General features: G+C 45.5%; 2 protein-coding genes across 2 annotated transcripts; both read left to right on the top strand.

Annotated features, from left to right (window-relative positions):
- Positions 1–266: 266 nt before the first annotated feature.
- LOC125527914 (formin-like protein 2) lies at positions 267–3512 on the top strand. The gene is made up of 4 exons (XM_048692414.1): positions 267–1913; positions 2011–2201; positions 2299–2534; positions 2617–3512. The coding sequence occupies exons 1-4, from the start codon at positions 304–306 to the stop codon at positions 3274–3276; spliced, it is 2697 nt and encodes an 898-aa protein (XP_048548371.1). The 5' UTR covers positions 267–303; the 3' UTR covers positions 3277–3512.
- A 5330-nt stretch (positions 3513–8842) lies between these two features.
- On the top strand, positions 8843–12167 carry LOC125527913 (protein FAR1-RELATED SEQUENCE 5-like). The gene is made up of 4 exons (XM_048692413.1): positions 8843–9000; positions 9201–9222; positions 9876–10323; positions 10426–12167. The coding sequence occupies exons 1-4, from the start codon at positions 8843–8845 to the stop codon at positions 12165–12167; spliced, it is 2370 nt and encodes a 789-aa protein (XP_048548370.1).
- The last annotated feature ends 857 nt before the right edge of the window (positions 12168–13024 follow it).

Consider the following 13024-nt stretch of genomic DNA (forward strand, 5'->3'; position numbering starts at 1 on the left):
ATAACATTGTTGTCTGACGCCTGATGGCCAAACAGCCTTGCGGTAAAAAACAAGTCTGCAGAGCGCACGCAGCGAACTCGCAAAGGGACGCGCGAGCAAAACCAACAGCAACGACGACAGGGCAAGCAATAGAAAATGATTTGAATTTCCGTGCCTAACTGTTTTTTACTGTCCGTTTGAATCTGACCGCACATGACACAAACTACTGTTAAGCAGTTCAAACTTGAGTGCCATTGACGCCTATCTATTCTTAGCGGACGGGTGCATGGACAGGGTGATGCAAAAGCATATAGGCAGGTACACATGCAAACTATTGCACTGCACGTACCTGCAGTTGCTCAGAGGTTCCTTGCAGTGGCGTCGACGCCTACCTTGGCTGCCCTGCCGGTGCGTGTGCGTGCGTGCGTACGTGCCTGCTCCATTCCGTGGATCGCACAGCCTTTCCGCAGCTCTTCTACCAAATCAGAGGAGCATTTCCTCCTTCCTCCCCACCTTGAAATGGCTGATGCCTGCAAGGCTGCAATCATGTCCAATCTCGGTAGACGCCACCGCCTGCCGCGCCTCTTCTTCATCGTGTCCTTCGCCGTGCTTCTCTTCTCGGTAGGCTGCAACGGCGAGGAGAGGGGAGATCAAGCTGATGGTGGGGGTGTTGGCAGCTTCAGATTGCTGCTTGGCATTGGTGCTCTGGGCCCGAGGCCATTGCGGAGGCAGCATCACGCCCATGCCGTCGCTCCGGCTCCGGCTCCGGCTCTCGCACCGGCACCGGCAGCGGCGCCGGCCACGGGTCGTCGTGCCCACTTACCGCTGCTCCACAAGAACGCGCGCCTCCCGGACCCCGTCCCCGGGAAAGTCGCCCACAGGAGGAACGGCACGGCGCACAGCCCGCGCGACGGGGGAGGTGGGCACGACCACGATGGGAAGAAAAGCATGCAGCTAGTCATTGTGGCCGCCGCCGCGGCGCTCTCCGGCGCGCTGGTGGTGCTCCTTGTCGTCCTTGTGGTGTTCCTCACGTGCAGGAAGTTTCAGAGGAGGCGCGACGGGGCTGAGCAGAGCGGCGCCACTAACAAGGTGAGCTTTGATCCTGGCCCGAACCTGCTCTACCTGGACGCCGTCAAGCCGTACATCGGGGCAGGGCACGACGACGCTGAGGCGCCGGGGACGGTCGTGCCCGGACCGAAAGATGACGAACCGAAGCTTGAAGAAGAAAACGATGCCGGAGCTTGCTCCGAAGACGACGGCGCCGGGTCGGTCCATTCTTCGTGTTGCTTCAACTCCTCGCACTTCTCCTACTCCGAGCTCCGGGACACAAAGTCCGGTCAGGCCGACGGCGTGTCGCCGTCACCTTCCGCGCGGTCAAGACGGCGGAGCTCTGCTCCTGCGACGCCCGCGGATAAAATGAAGGCCGCGAGTCCTTATTCGCCGCAATGCCCGCGCACGCCCGGGAACGAGGAGCGAGTGTGCCGCGCCCACTCGCCGAGCTCGTCGGAGTCAGCAGCGCGGCTCTTCATGGATCCTGAGCTCCGGCGAACCCGCGGCTCATTGAGCTTTCCAGGAGTGCAGAGCAGCAGCACGCGCCAATCAAAGGAGACAAAAGCAGAGGCAGGAACCGTGCGCTCGGACGCTGCAAGTGACATGACGGTGCCACCACCACCTCCTCCTCCTCCACCGCCGCCACTGCAGCCGGCTTGTGGTCCCGGCCTACCACTGCTCATACTGAAAGAGCAGAATTTTCGGAGAAGTGGTGGCCCGGGTCTACCGCCGCCGCCCGCGCCGCCGGGCATGCTGAGGCAGAGCGCGCCGCTGGGGAAGAATGGCGCCGCGCTGCCTAAGCTGAAGCCTCTGCACTGGGACAAGGTGCGCCAGGCGCCCAACCGCCGGATGGTGTGGGACAGAATCCGATCGAGCTCATTCGAGTAAGCCTGGATCAGTTTGACTTTCCGTTTTTCTGTCACGCACGCACTCATCTTTGAATCTGAAGCAGTACAACTTTTGATAATTTTTGGTTTGCAGATTGGACGAGCAGATGATCGAGTCGCTGTTCCTGTACAACTCGAGGCTCTCGGCGAAGCACGAGGAGGCCCAGAGCCGGAGCCCATCCCTCGGCAACCATGTCCTGGACCCCAAGCGGCTGCAGAACATCACCATCCTCATGAAGGCGGTGAACGCCACCGCCGAGCAAATCTACGCCGCGCTGCTGCACGGTAACTCAACGGCTGCACGGCGCACGTATCTATCAACAGGACACGCTCATATCATACGGTGGTGATCCTTGATTTGGTTGCTGGATCTTTGGTGCAGGGAACGGCCTGTCGGTGCAACAACTGGAGGCGCTCATCAAGATGGCGCCGACCAAGGAGGAGGTGGAAAAGCTCTCCGGCTACGACGGCGACGTCGAGAGCCTGGTCCCGGCGGAGAGGCTCCTCAAGGCGGTGCTCACGATACCGTGCGCCTTCGCACGAGTCGAGACGATGCTGTACCGCGAGACCTTCGCCGACGAGGTCGGCCATATCAGGAAGTCGTTCGCCATGCTCGAGGTGAGCGCTGAGCAGAGCTCGACATGCTACTGTTGCAACCGCGCGCTAGTTCCTTGACGTTTTTGTTTCTTTGTTTCGAAAGGACGCGTGCAGGGAGCTGATGTCGAGCAAGCTATTCATGAAGCTGCTGGAGGCCGTGCTCAAGACAGGGAACCGGATGAACGTCGGGACGGCGCGGGGCGGCGCCATGGCATTCAAGCTCGACACGCTGCTCAAGCTCGCCGACGTCAAGGGCGCCGACGGGAAGACGACGCTGCTGCACTTCGTGGTCCAAGAAATGACGCGGTCGCAGAAGTCGCCGACGCGCGCGGCCGAGGGGACAGACATCGGCACCGGCCTGGCCGCCGAGCTCACCAACGTCAAGAAAACGGCGACCGTGGACCTGGACGTGCTCACCACGTCGGTCTCCAGCCTGTCGCAGGGCATCTCCCGGATCAAGGAGCTGGTGGGGAGCGGCCTCTCCGGCGACGAGAGGAACGGGTGCTTCGTCGCCTTCATGGCGCCCTTCGTCAGCCAAGCCGAGGAGGTGATCCGGGAGCTGGAGGACGGCGAGCGCCGGGTGCTGGGCCACGTGAGGGACATCACCGAGTACTACCACGGCGACGTGGGCAAGGACGAGGCGAGCCCGCTCAGGATCTTCGTCATCGTCAGGGACTTCCTGGGGATGCTGGAGCGGGTGTGCAAGGAGGTCAGGGGGGTCAAGAATTTCCATGCTTGGAATCCTGTTCTGAATAACGTATGATGCTTTGGTTTTGAGTGGTTCTTGGCTAGATTAGAACAGAATCCATTATACATAGTCCACTGATGATTTTGGTTTGGTAGAAGACTAGATTGTTGAAGATTGAGATGTATAGTTGATGAGTTGATCACTCACTGGGAAGAGACGAGATGATGTTTGAACTGGCACCGTTTGAAACAAGGGTCTGTCTAAGACACATATGTCACATCTAACCTTGTGTCCATTATATTTGTGGTTTATTTTTTGTCCCAGTTTTTTTTTTCCTTGTTGCTTGCTGCGTTATTTGTGAAAATTTAAATGTGATGTTCTTAAAAAACATCTAGATATGAATTAGACAAACTGTTGAAACAAACAAGTTGGCGTGTGTTTGTCCCCTTGTTTAGTCCTCTTTTGTCTCATTGCTCATATCTCTTTCTGCAGAATTTGAAATTTTGAATCGGTTAGTGTCACCTGCAGAGTTTCAGAGTCCCACGTGCAGAACCATGTTTATTTTCTCTGCCGCTATGTCTGCCTCGTGCTCTTTCAGAACCCGAAGGGTAGTCCTTTATATACACGGAGGTTAGTCTGCTAGTAATAATGGATATAAAATAATTACACTGATAAGCGTAGTAGTAAGATAAACCTTTTTTCTCAAATAACATGTAATTTTATTCAAACTCTAACCATTATTACATGTATAATGTCTTGGATCATAGATCATGAAATGACATAATACTAACTCTTTTGACTAAGATGTTTTTTTAGGATATAGACTCCTGCTTTATAAATTAAGGGCTTTGCTACACCTACCTACATATTCTAGGTAAAGTTACGTAACAGCTGACTTGCGTATTTAGATTGGTAGAAGAAATAGCTGGGGGCCCACCCCGTTAAAATCAGGAAGAAGGGCGATTAGATTATTGAAGGTTAAGTAAGATTACCTAACTAACCAGATCAAAAAAAAGATTACCTAACTACCTTAGGTAGGTGTGGGATTATTGATTAATTAATAAAGCCTCCAACATAGACAGAGTACGAAAACAACTTAACAAACGAAGCCCGCACCAGACAAGTTAAGAGCCAAGTTGAAGGTTCCATTACAAGATCATAGGCCCGATATGAGCACACAGGCTCAAATGCAAGCTAAGAATTGTATTGAAATCTCTTGAATAAAGACAACGCAATCAAAATGGAGTAGAGGAACCCGACAAACCTGAACGAGCTTTACTGCGTCAATTATTTTCAAAAGCCTCAAAAGTCACCCATCTAAAAAGACGGGAAGTCATGGGTGTCTAATGTGCTTGGGTCGGGTATGATCTCCTAGAAGTACAGGTTCTCAGACAATAAAATCTTCACTAAAATAGCAAAGAAGCGGGCATAAGCCCCAAGAAATCAGACAAAGAAAAGCACCATACACTAATACGACCTTAGTAGATCCGTATGAACGCTTCACAATGACAAAAACGTAAATTCCGCAAGGTCAAGGATGCAAAGACAAGACATCTCTAGCTCAGTGACACTACCGGGTAAGTCATTTTGTCACGATGATGAAGAATTAGAGTAACTTTATTCTCATCGGCATTGCACCCTCCTCAAGCACGCCGCCGACAAAGACCATAAAATTAGACTTGAAGACTTCTAAACATGCTTGGAAGAACCCGAGGTTCCCCCACCTCGTTGCATGCGGCTGGGGGCGAGGAAACGGCGAGATTGCAGTCGCTCGTCAAACCCAAGTTGATGCCACCTCTTCTTCTCATAACTCTTGATTTTCATATTAGTTAGACAAGAGTCAATAACTCAATTCGAGGTTATGTACAACATAGTAGTTATGTATCTGGTCTTTCCTTTGAAGCTCTGAAGCTCCAGAAATCGGTTTGTTGGCATGCTCACAAATGGAGCCATCGGCCAAGAAGGTTTTCTCCTCGCATGGATGAAACTCCTAACTTACATATATTACATATATGCCCTACTTGCCTTAGCCTAGTTTTTTCCTTGGAGAAATTCCCCATCTTCTAGTATGTTGTTTATTTAGCCAATATCCAGTATGATGTGTTTTATTTTTATCATGCCATGTGTTTTGTATCACATCATCTTGATCATTGGCTCGACCTCTTCTTCTTGTAACTCTCGATTTTCCTCTTAGTTAGACAAGAGTCAATAACTCAACTGAAGGACATATACAACATACTAGCTCTGTATCTGGTCTTTGCTCTCAAGCTCCATAAGTTTATTTGTTGGCATGCTCACACATGGAGCCATCGTCCATGAAGGTTTTATCCTCGCGTGGATGAAACTTCTAGCTTACATATATTACATATGTGCTCTACTTGCCTTAGGCTTGTTTTTTCCTTCGAGAAACTCTCCATCTTCCAGTATGATGTGTTTTTTTTGCGAACACCAGTATGATGTGTTTTGTTTTTGTCAAACCATTTACTTTGTATCTCATATCTTGATTAACAAAGATAAAACTTGGGACCAAATCATGCCATCTTGTCAAGCCCAAAAACATTCTTATTACATTTAATTTTGATCAAAAAGCAAATAAACCCTTTTATTTTCAAAAAACCTAAAAGTGAGGTTTCATCTAACAATATTTACTTTTGCAAACCAATAATTCATTAGAAATCATTTCTAAGGTATATTATATATATATATGACCACCATTACCATAAAATATTATTTTTAGATATATTTAAGTATTTTCTATTATTCATTTTCAAAAAGGCTAGAGATGTTGAAAATAGTGCTAAAAATATTAATGTTTTTCTTAGAAAAATCCAAAAAATTCACCTACGTTGTATTTGATCAATTTACACTCCCCACAATTGGCGTGGGCAAAAAAATTATTTATCTCCGTATTAAGCAAGCACGATGGTGGGGTACTCGGTGAGGGAGGATGCATTATTGTGCGGTGCATGGTATGCCACAAGTGTAGGGTTTGTAGGCATGAAGCAAAAGGGAACGATATTTTGGCAACATGTGCATTCTTCATTTCATGAGCGCATGCACTACATGCCCTACAATTTGGATGTGATCCATGATCGCAATGCAAAGTCGCTACTCCATCGGGTGATACGCCATTTCAAATGCCATCATAAAGTACCGCAGGTGCGATTTCACAAGTGGAAAGAAAGTGACCAACGGGAGCGTCAATCGAGATCGTAAGTTTTGCTTTTTGTTGCTCTACGTGTTGGTCAATTCTTTGACTCACTCAATGTTGCAACTTATAGTCTAGACGTGCTATTGTGATGTACCAAAGGACGAAGGGCAAGCCCTACACATTGACACATTGTTGGATGAAGCTCAAGGAGTCGCCCATTTGGGTGAACAATATGGGACGACGAATAAAATCAAGCCCTAGTGGAGGAAGCTTGAGATGAAGGCCACTTTCGAGGAGTATGGTAGAATCTGGAATTGATGAACATGAAAAACTTGTTGACCATCCGACGCTTTTTATTAGAATTTAAATGTATGGTTGAATTGCTATCGATCGATAATTCGGAAGTGAGGCTGCATGGTGGACATTTTGTTTAGTTTTCTTCTTTTTTTTAGAAAAGGGACGAACATTTGGTGCACCGGGTTGAATGGCGGGCTCCGCTATTGTGGACATTAGGGTGTTTGTTTTGATGCATGCCGTTGGAGATGCTCTAACCTCCTGCCTAGGACATTCATCGTGTGGGAGCTATGTCACGTCCGTTGCGAGATGTAACTTGGTCTCGCCTCCAGGGAGCACGCTACTGGGCTGGCCCATTACTGTAGTTGTGGTGCAACTTTTTCTTGGTTTTTCTTTTCGGTTTCCCTCTTTTTAGAGTTTTCTTTGGGTTTCTCCAGTTTTCTTCATTTTTTCTTCTGTTTTCTTTCTTTCTTTCTTTCTTGGTTTTCTGCCATTTTTGGGTTTCCTTTTCTTTTCCTTTTATTTTTCAACACATTTTCACTTTTTCTGTATACATCAGAACATTTTCTTAATACATGTTTAACACTTTTTTAAATACATGATTAGCACTTTTTTCAAATATATGTTTTGTTATCTATTTTTCTCATACCCATTGCACATTTTTGGTGTACATATAAAACATTTGTTATACATGTTTGACATTTTCTGAATACGTGATAAACATTTCCTCAAATAAATGTATTGATCTCTATTTTTTCGCACGCACTCTACATTTTTTGTATACATATAAAATATCTTTTGTACACGTTTAACATTTTCCAAATACATGGTTGCCATTTTTTTCAAACACATTTTTTGAATACATGTAAAACAATTTTAAAATACACATTAAGCATTTGTTTTGAATGATACATTTTTTTATAACTAGATGATCATCTTTTACATTATATAAACATTTTTAGGAAACTGTGAACAATTTTGGAATGGTCCGAAACATTGTTTTTGGAATGTGGCGTACATTAGTTTAAAATGCGTGAATTTTTTGGAAATTAGTAAATTACACAAACTTTTTAACGCTATCAATATGTTTGAAAATAGCATAAACTAAAACTTTACACGGTGTTAACATTTTTCAGATTGATGGTGAACATTAGTGAAAATCTTAACTACATTAAGTTTTTTTAAATATATGTATTTATCATTTAAAAAATATTAAAAAAAGAACGAAAAAGGAAACAAAGAAAAAATGAACGAAATTGTACATGTACCTGCATGCTTATGGGCCGGCGCATGTAGGTATCCTTGAGGCAGGACGGGCATGTATCTCGCTATGGGCGAGACACTGCTGCGCCCCATTCATTGTACCCTCGCTTAGGGTATAATTCGGCACATTGGGGATGGAACGACCACGAATGGCCACAAATATATGGCAACATAACTGGATCCCTCCACCCTCCAACATGTGGCAAATTATCAGCCGAGCTAATGACCCCCACAACGGGTGGGTGATTTGATTACGGCCGATGGAGAGTGGAACACCACATTCCTTGCCAAAGTTTTTTTGCCCACGGACGCAGATGCCATCCGCACGATACCACTGTGCATGAAATATATGGAGGACTTCTGGTCTTGGGTACATGAACAAAATGACCTTTTCATTGTCTGGTTGGCGTATCGTATGCTGGCCTCCAGAAAACTAAGACAAGAGGCCTGGTTAGAGGGGCCCTCAGATACTTCTGACTCATCCAGCGATCATAAATCTTGGTGCAAGATGTGGAAAGTGGACGTTCCATCAAAGATCAAAAATTTCGTGTGGAAGCTAGTGCAACAATTACTTCCAACTCCTGATCTTCTGCATCACAAAAACATGTCCATAGTTACTAGTTGCGGTCTTTGCGGTACAAAGGACTCTTGACAACATTATAAATGGGCGGCTGCTAGGCGTCATCCGCCAGCTAATCTCTCAATTAGCATCCCGCAAGACAGCCGTTGGATTTAATTATACGCTGCCGTCGGATTCAAGCCACGTGTAAACCCTCCCGACAAGATCCCGTTGTCCTTCCCCGCGTTGCTGCAACGGTTTTGTGGAAGCAAAATCCCCACCTCCTCTGCAGCTCCTCTGCACCCGCCCGAGGCCAGGGCGAGGAGGAGATCCACGCCGCCGACGTAGCGTTACCTCTACCACAGCCGCCGCCAATGCCGCACCGGCTCTACCACCGCCGCAGCCGACGCAACATCGCCTCTACCTCGCCGCCGTCGACGCAGCAACGCCCCCGCACACCGCTGCAAGGGAGCTCTGCAATCCTCCTGTGTTCTCTGCTGAAGCATCCCGGGCAAGGTCCTCAGAAGCTTGGGTAAGTTGCAAGCTCCTTGCAGGCATGAAGCATGTTGTTGTTTTTGATTCTGCCATGTTCATAATTTTGTGTCTCTCTGATCACTGTCCTCAGAAAAAAATGCAGAATCAATTGTAGCATGTCTCCTTATGTTAACTGAAACTATGTACAAATAAACTCCTTTCCAATTTCAGCTTAATAACTGCTCCAGCAATGTGCAGGGTGATGTCAACTGAAAACTGTGTATACTTGCCCTTACACTTTCACCATTTTTTAAAAAATGCAGCAAAAAAAATGTTCAGGACGAAGTCAACTGAAACCCATGTATAATTTGCTCCTTGCAGTTTCAGTTTAAGATTTGCAAAAAACAAAAAATGTGCAACATGTGTGGTGAATGCTCCTAACAAAGTACTCCCTCCGTTCGGAATTACTTTTCTCAGAAATGGATGTATCTAGAACTAAAATACATCTAGATACATCCATTTCTACGACAAGTAATTCTGAACGGAGGGAGTACAAAATGAAAGCTGAAAAAAATTCCCCAATATGAGCTTATTTTTAAGGCTAATGCTGCATATCTTGTTACAAAAATATGAAGCACTGGTTCTATTTGACTATGTTGCATGCTTTAAGCAGTAATCCTGTTGGACAGAGTTCATACACTAGAAAAAATGTTAGATAGAAGATGTTGCATCTATTAGGAAAAATCAATTTGTATTACAAAACCGGAAAATCAACTTGATTACTTTGCTTGTAGCACTGTGATCATGGTAGAGAAGATATGGAATCATTTTATTTAGTATTGTGAGGTCAAAACATAGAAGCACTAGTTTCCTGCATGTTATACCTTTTTTTACTGACATTGTGATAACTTTTTTCTGCAACAACAAACATAGGCTGCTGGTGCTGGAGGTGATGATGATGAGAGCTACATCATGGGGCGAATTTCTGCTGTGAATGGAGTTAGTATGGAAGGGATGATTAATGCTGGTGATGTCCAACAAGATATGGATGATGCAGATGATGATGCAATATCATCGCAACCACTTGTTCCATATGTGGGCATGACCTTTGATTCTGTTGATGACGCAAGGCAATTCTACAACGCATATGCTTTCAGGCATGGGTTTGGAATCAGAACATCTGTTTCAAAAAACAGCCAGGCCAAAGGACCCACAAAGCTAATTAGCAGGACTTTCACGTGTGTTCATGCACGACCTGATGGAAGCAAAAGTGAATCTGATAGCACTACAGATAGTATTGCAACAGAGTCAAGCAACAATAGCAAACGCCCCAGACTTTGGATGAACATGGCAGACACAAGAAAAATGAATAGGTTGCAACGTCACGATTGTAAGGCTCACATGATCGTTGGACTCCGAGATAACCGATGGACTGTCACGTGCTTAACAGAAGACCATACACATGCTCTGGTGCAACAGGAAGAGAAGGTTAGTTACCGGTCTCATCGAAAGATCCCACGAGAAGACCTCCAAATGATAAGGACGTTGCATGAACGCAACTTGTCAACCTCAGATTGCATGGGAATCCTAGGAGATTGTCATGGAGGTGATCAGAGGCGCCTTGGTTATGTCAAAAGGGATGTTTCAAATGCACGGTCTGAGATGCGGCAAACCATGGCGTTTCAGGACATGGCCATGACAATTGAATACTTTGAGAGGCGGCAAGCTGAAAGCCCACAGTTCTTCTATGCAACACAAGTGAATAAGGAGACAAATGCGCTAGAAGCATTGTTTTGGGTGGACGGAAGGACAAGAGCACTATACCCAAAGTACAAGGACTGTGTCTTTTTTGATACAACCTTTTGCACAAACAAATACAACATACCTTTTGCTCCGATCGTTGGCATCAACAACCATCTTCAGACTATTGTCCTAGGCTGTGCATTGCTTCCAAATGAGCAAATTGAAACCTTCAAGTGGGTCTTTCGGCAATGGTTACTTGTGATGAACGAGTACCCAACAAACCTTATGACCGACCAGTGCAGAGCAATGGAAACTGCAATTTCTGATGTGTTCCCTCACACAGTCCATAGGTGTTGCAAGTGGCATGTACAACGGAAGGCGCGTGAGAAACTTGGGAGGATGCTTACAAGGGATTCAATTTTTGAGAAATCTTTCTACGAATGCATCAATGAATCCGAGACAGTGGATGAATTTGAAGAAACATGGCAGCACATGCTGCATTGCTTCGAGTACACAGAGAATAGGCACTTACAAAACATGTGGGAATGCCATCAGACATGGGCTCCTGCGTACTTCAAGAATGATTTCTTCCCTTTCACAAGCACAACCGGGCGATCAGAAGGGCTGAATTCTTATTTCAAGACGTTAGTGCATCCACAAAACTCGGTTTTTACATTTGTAAGGCAGTATGAACTACTACAAGAAACAATGCTAGACCGTGGAGATAATGCCGCTTTCACCGGAGAAACGACAACATCACCACTATGGGGAAAATACAAGATAGAGCGTCAAGCTATTAACTTCTACACACGTAGCGTCTTTGGCAAGTTCCAAGAGCAAGTGGCAGCATTGACAGCTTATATAATCAACCAAGTGCCGAATCTTGAGCAGGAAGGTATCATGTTTGAGCTTTACTCAAACTTGTATGATAATCCAAAGTTGTACCATGTGCATGCTGTGATAGAGGAGGGGCTGTACTCATGTAGCTTCCATTACTTTGAGATGAATGGTGTGCTTTGCTCACACATCATAAGGGTGATGATACAAATTAATGTGCAAGAAATTCCAAGTAGATACATGCTGGAAAGGTGGTCCGAAGCAGCTACGACAAACATGGACACCTCTGGGAGGTTCCTTGAGTTTGGACTACCAGAAACAAACACTCTCAAGTACAACTCACTATGCAGAGATCTGAATGCATTGGCAGCAGAAGCATGCTCCGTTGATCCAGCTTACAACTTCCTGACAGATGTAATAAAGCAGCTCTGGCCCATAGTTGCTTCGATGAAAAAAGATCAAATGTCCATGGAAGAGGTGGTGCAGCAGCAGCAACCCCCTCAAGCAAGTGCATCTAATGCTGCAACTGGAGAAAACCAACAATCATCAGCACCACTGCAAAATCCTGCTCGTGTGCCGAAGCAAGGTCGGCCAACAGAGCGGGCAAAAAGAAAAAAATACATTGTTGGAGCAGCGAGAAGATGAGCATAAGAAGAAGCTTCAGAAAGAAGCCAAGAAAGAAAGCAAGAAAAAAGCCAAGAAAGAAAGCAATAAAGAAGACAATGTGGAGTCATCAAGCAAGCCAAAACCTAGGAGGAAAGTTACTTGTTCATTTTGTAGTGAAGAAGAACACACTATCAAAACCTGCAAATCATTCCTCGAGTACAAGGCTATGATGGCAGCTAACCTTACAACAAAATGTCAGTTTTGCTCCGAGGAAGGCCATACATTGCAATCTTGCATTCAGTTTCAAGCTGCGATGGCGAAAGTGGAGCAACATGCTCAATAGTTAGATTTTACTTCTGTAGTTGAATTCAAGGTACAAGAAAACAGTAGCAGTAACTTGAAAAGCTTATTTTTGAAGAAGACATATTTGTACCCTGTGCACCTTCTGAATTTTGTTTGAACTTTACATGGATCATTTTGGAGTGGTGAGTGAAGAGAAATGGAACACTGATATTATGTTTGATATTATCTTTATATAGAATTTTCAGTTATTATGTTTATATTTTGGAGTGGGAGCAATACAAATTTTTTAACTTTACATGGATCATTGTGCTAAAAAAAGTTTATATTGCTGCTGCAAAAAGTGGGAGTGAAAAGAAATGAAACATTGATATTATGTTTGCGCTAAAAAATCATCGCGGTCATGGAGGTACAACATTGCCTTCAAGTACCAGAACAAAGGCTGATCTTCTAGCATGCTGTCTTAAATCATATGCAGCAATTTCATTTTTCCAACTCTGATTAGCGAAATCCCCAACCATATTCTAGTGGCTGCATATTGCTGCAGTCCTGTGAAATGCCACTTGTGCGCGTTCGTAACACTGACATTGCCATGG

This window comes from Triticum urartu, unplaced genomic scaffold, assembly GCF_003073215.2.
Source record: "Triticum urartu cultivar G1812 unplaced genomic scaffold, Tu2.1 TuUngrouped_contig_4498, whole genome shotgun sequence".
NCBI lineage: Eukaryota > Viridiplantae > Streptophyta > Magnoliopsida > Poales > Poaceae > Triticum > Triticum urartu.

What these genes read in the sequence shown, in the direction of transcription:
- LOC125527914 (XM_048692414.1), top strand. Translation starts at nt 304, where the DNA reads ATGCAAACTATTGCACTGCACGTACCTGCAGTTGCTCAGAGGTTCCTT. An exon ending in CTACGCCGCGCTGCTGCACG is followed by an intron (nt 2,202 to 2,298) that starts GTAACTCAACGG and finishes TCTTTGGTGCAG; the next exon opens with GGAACGGCCTGTCGGTGCAA. An exon ending in AGTCGTTCGCCATGCTCGAG is followed by an intron (nt 2,535 to 2,616) that starts GTGAGCGCTGAG and finishes TTGTTTCGAAAG; the next exon opens with GACGCGTGCAGGGAGCTGAT.
- LOC125527913 (XM_048692413.1), top strand. Translation starts at nt 8,843, where the DNA reads ATGCCGCACCGGCTCTACCACCGCCGCAGCCGACGCAACATCGCCTCT. An exon ending in CAAGGTCCTCAGAAGCTTGG is followed by an intron (nt 9,001 to 9,200) that starts GTAAGTTGCAAG and finishes AGCAATGTGCAG; the next exon opens with GGTGATGTCAACTGAAAACT. An exon ending in AAAAATGAATAGGTTGCAAC is followed by an intron (nt 10,324 to 10,425) that starts GTCACGATTGTA and finishes TGCAACAGGAAG; the next exon opens with AGAAGGTTAGTTACCGGTCT.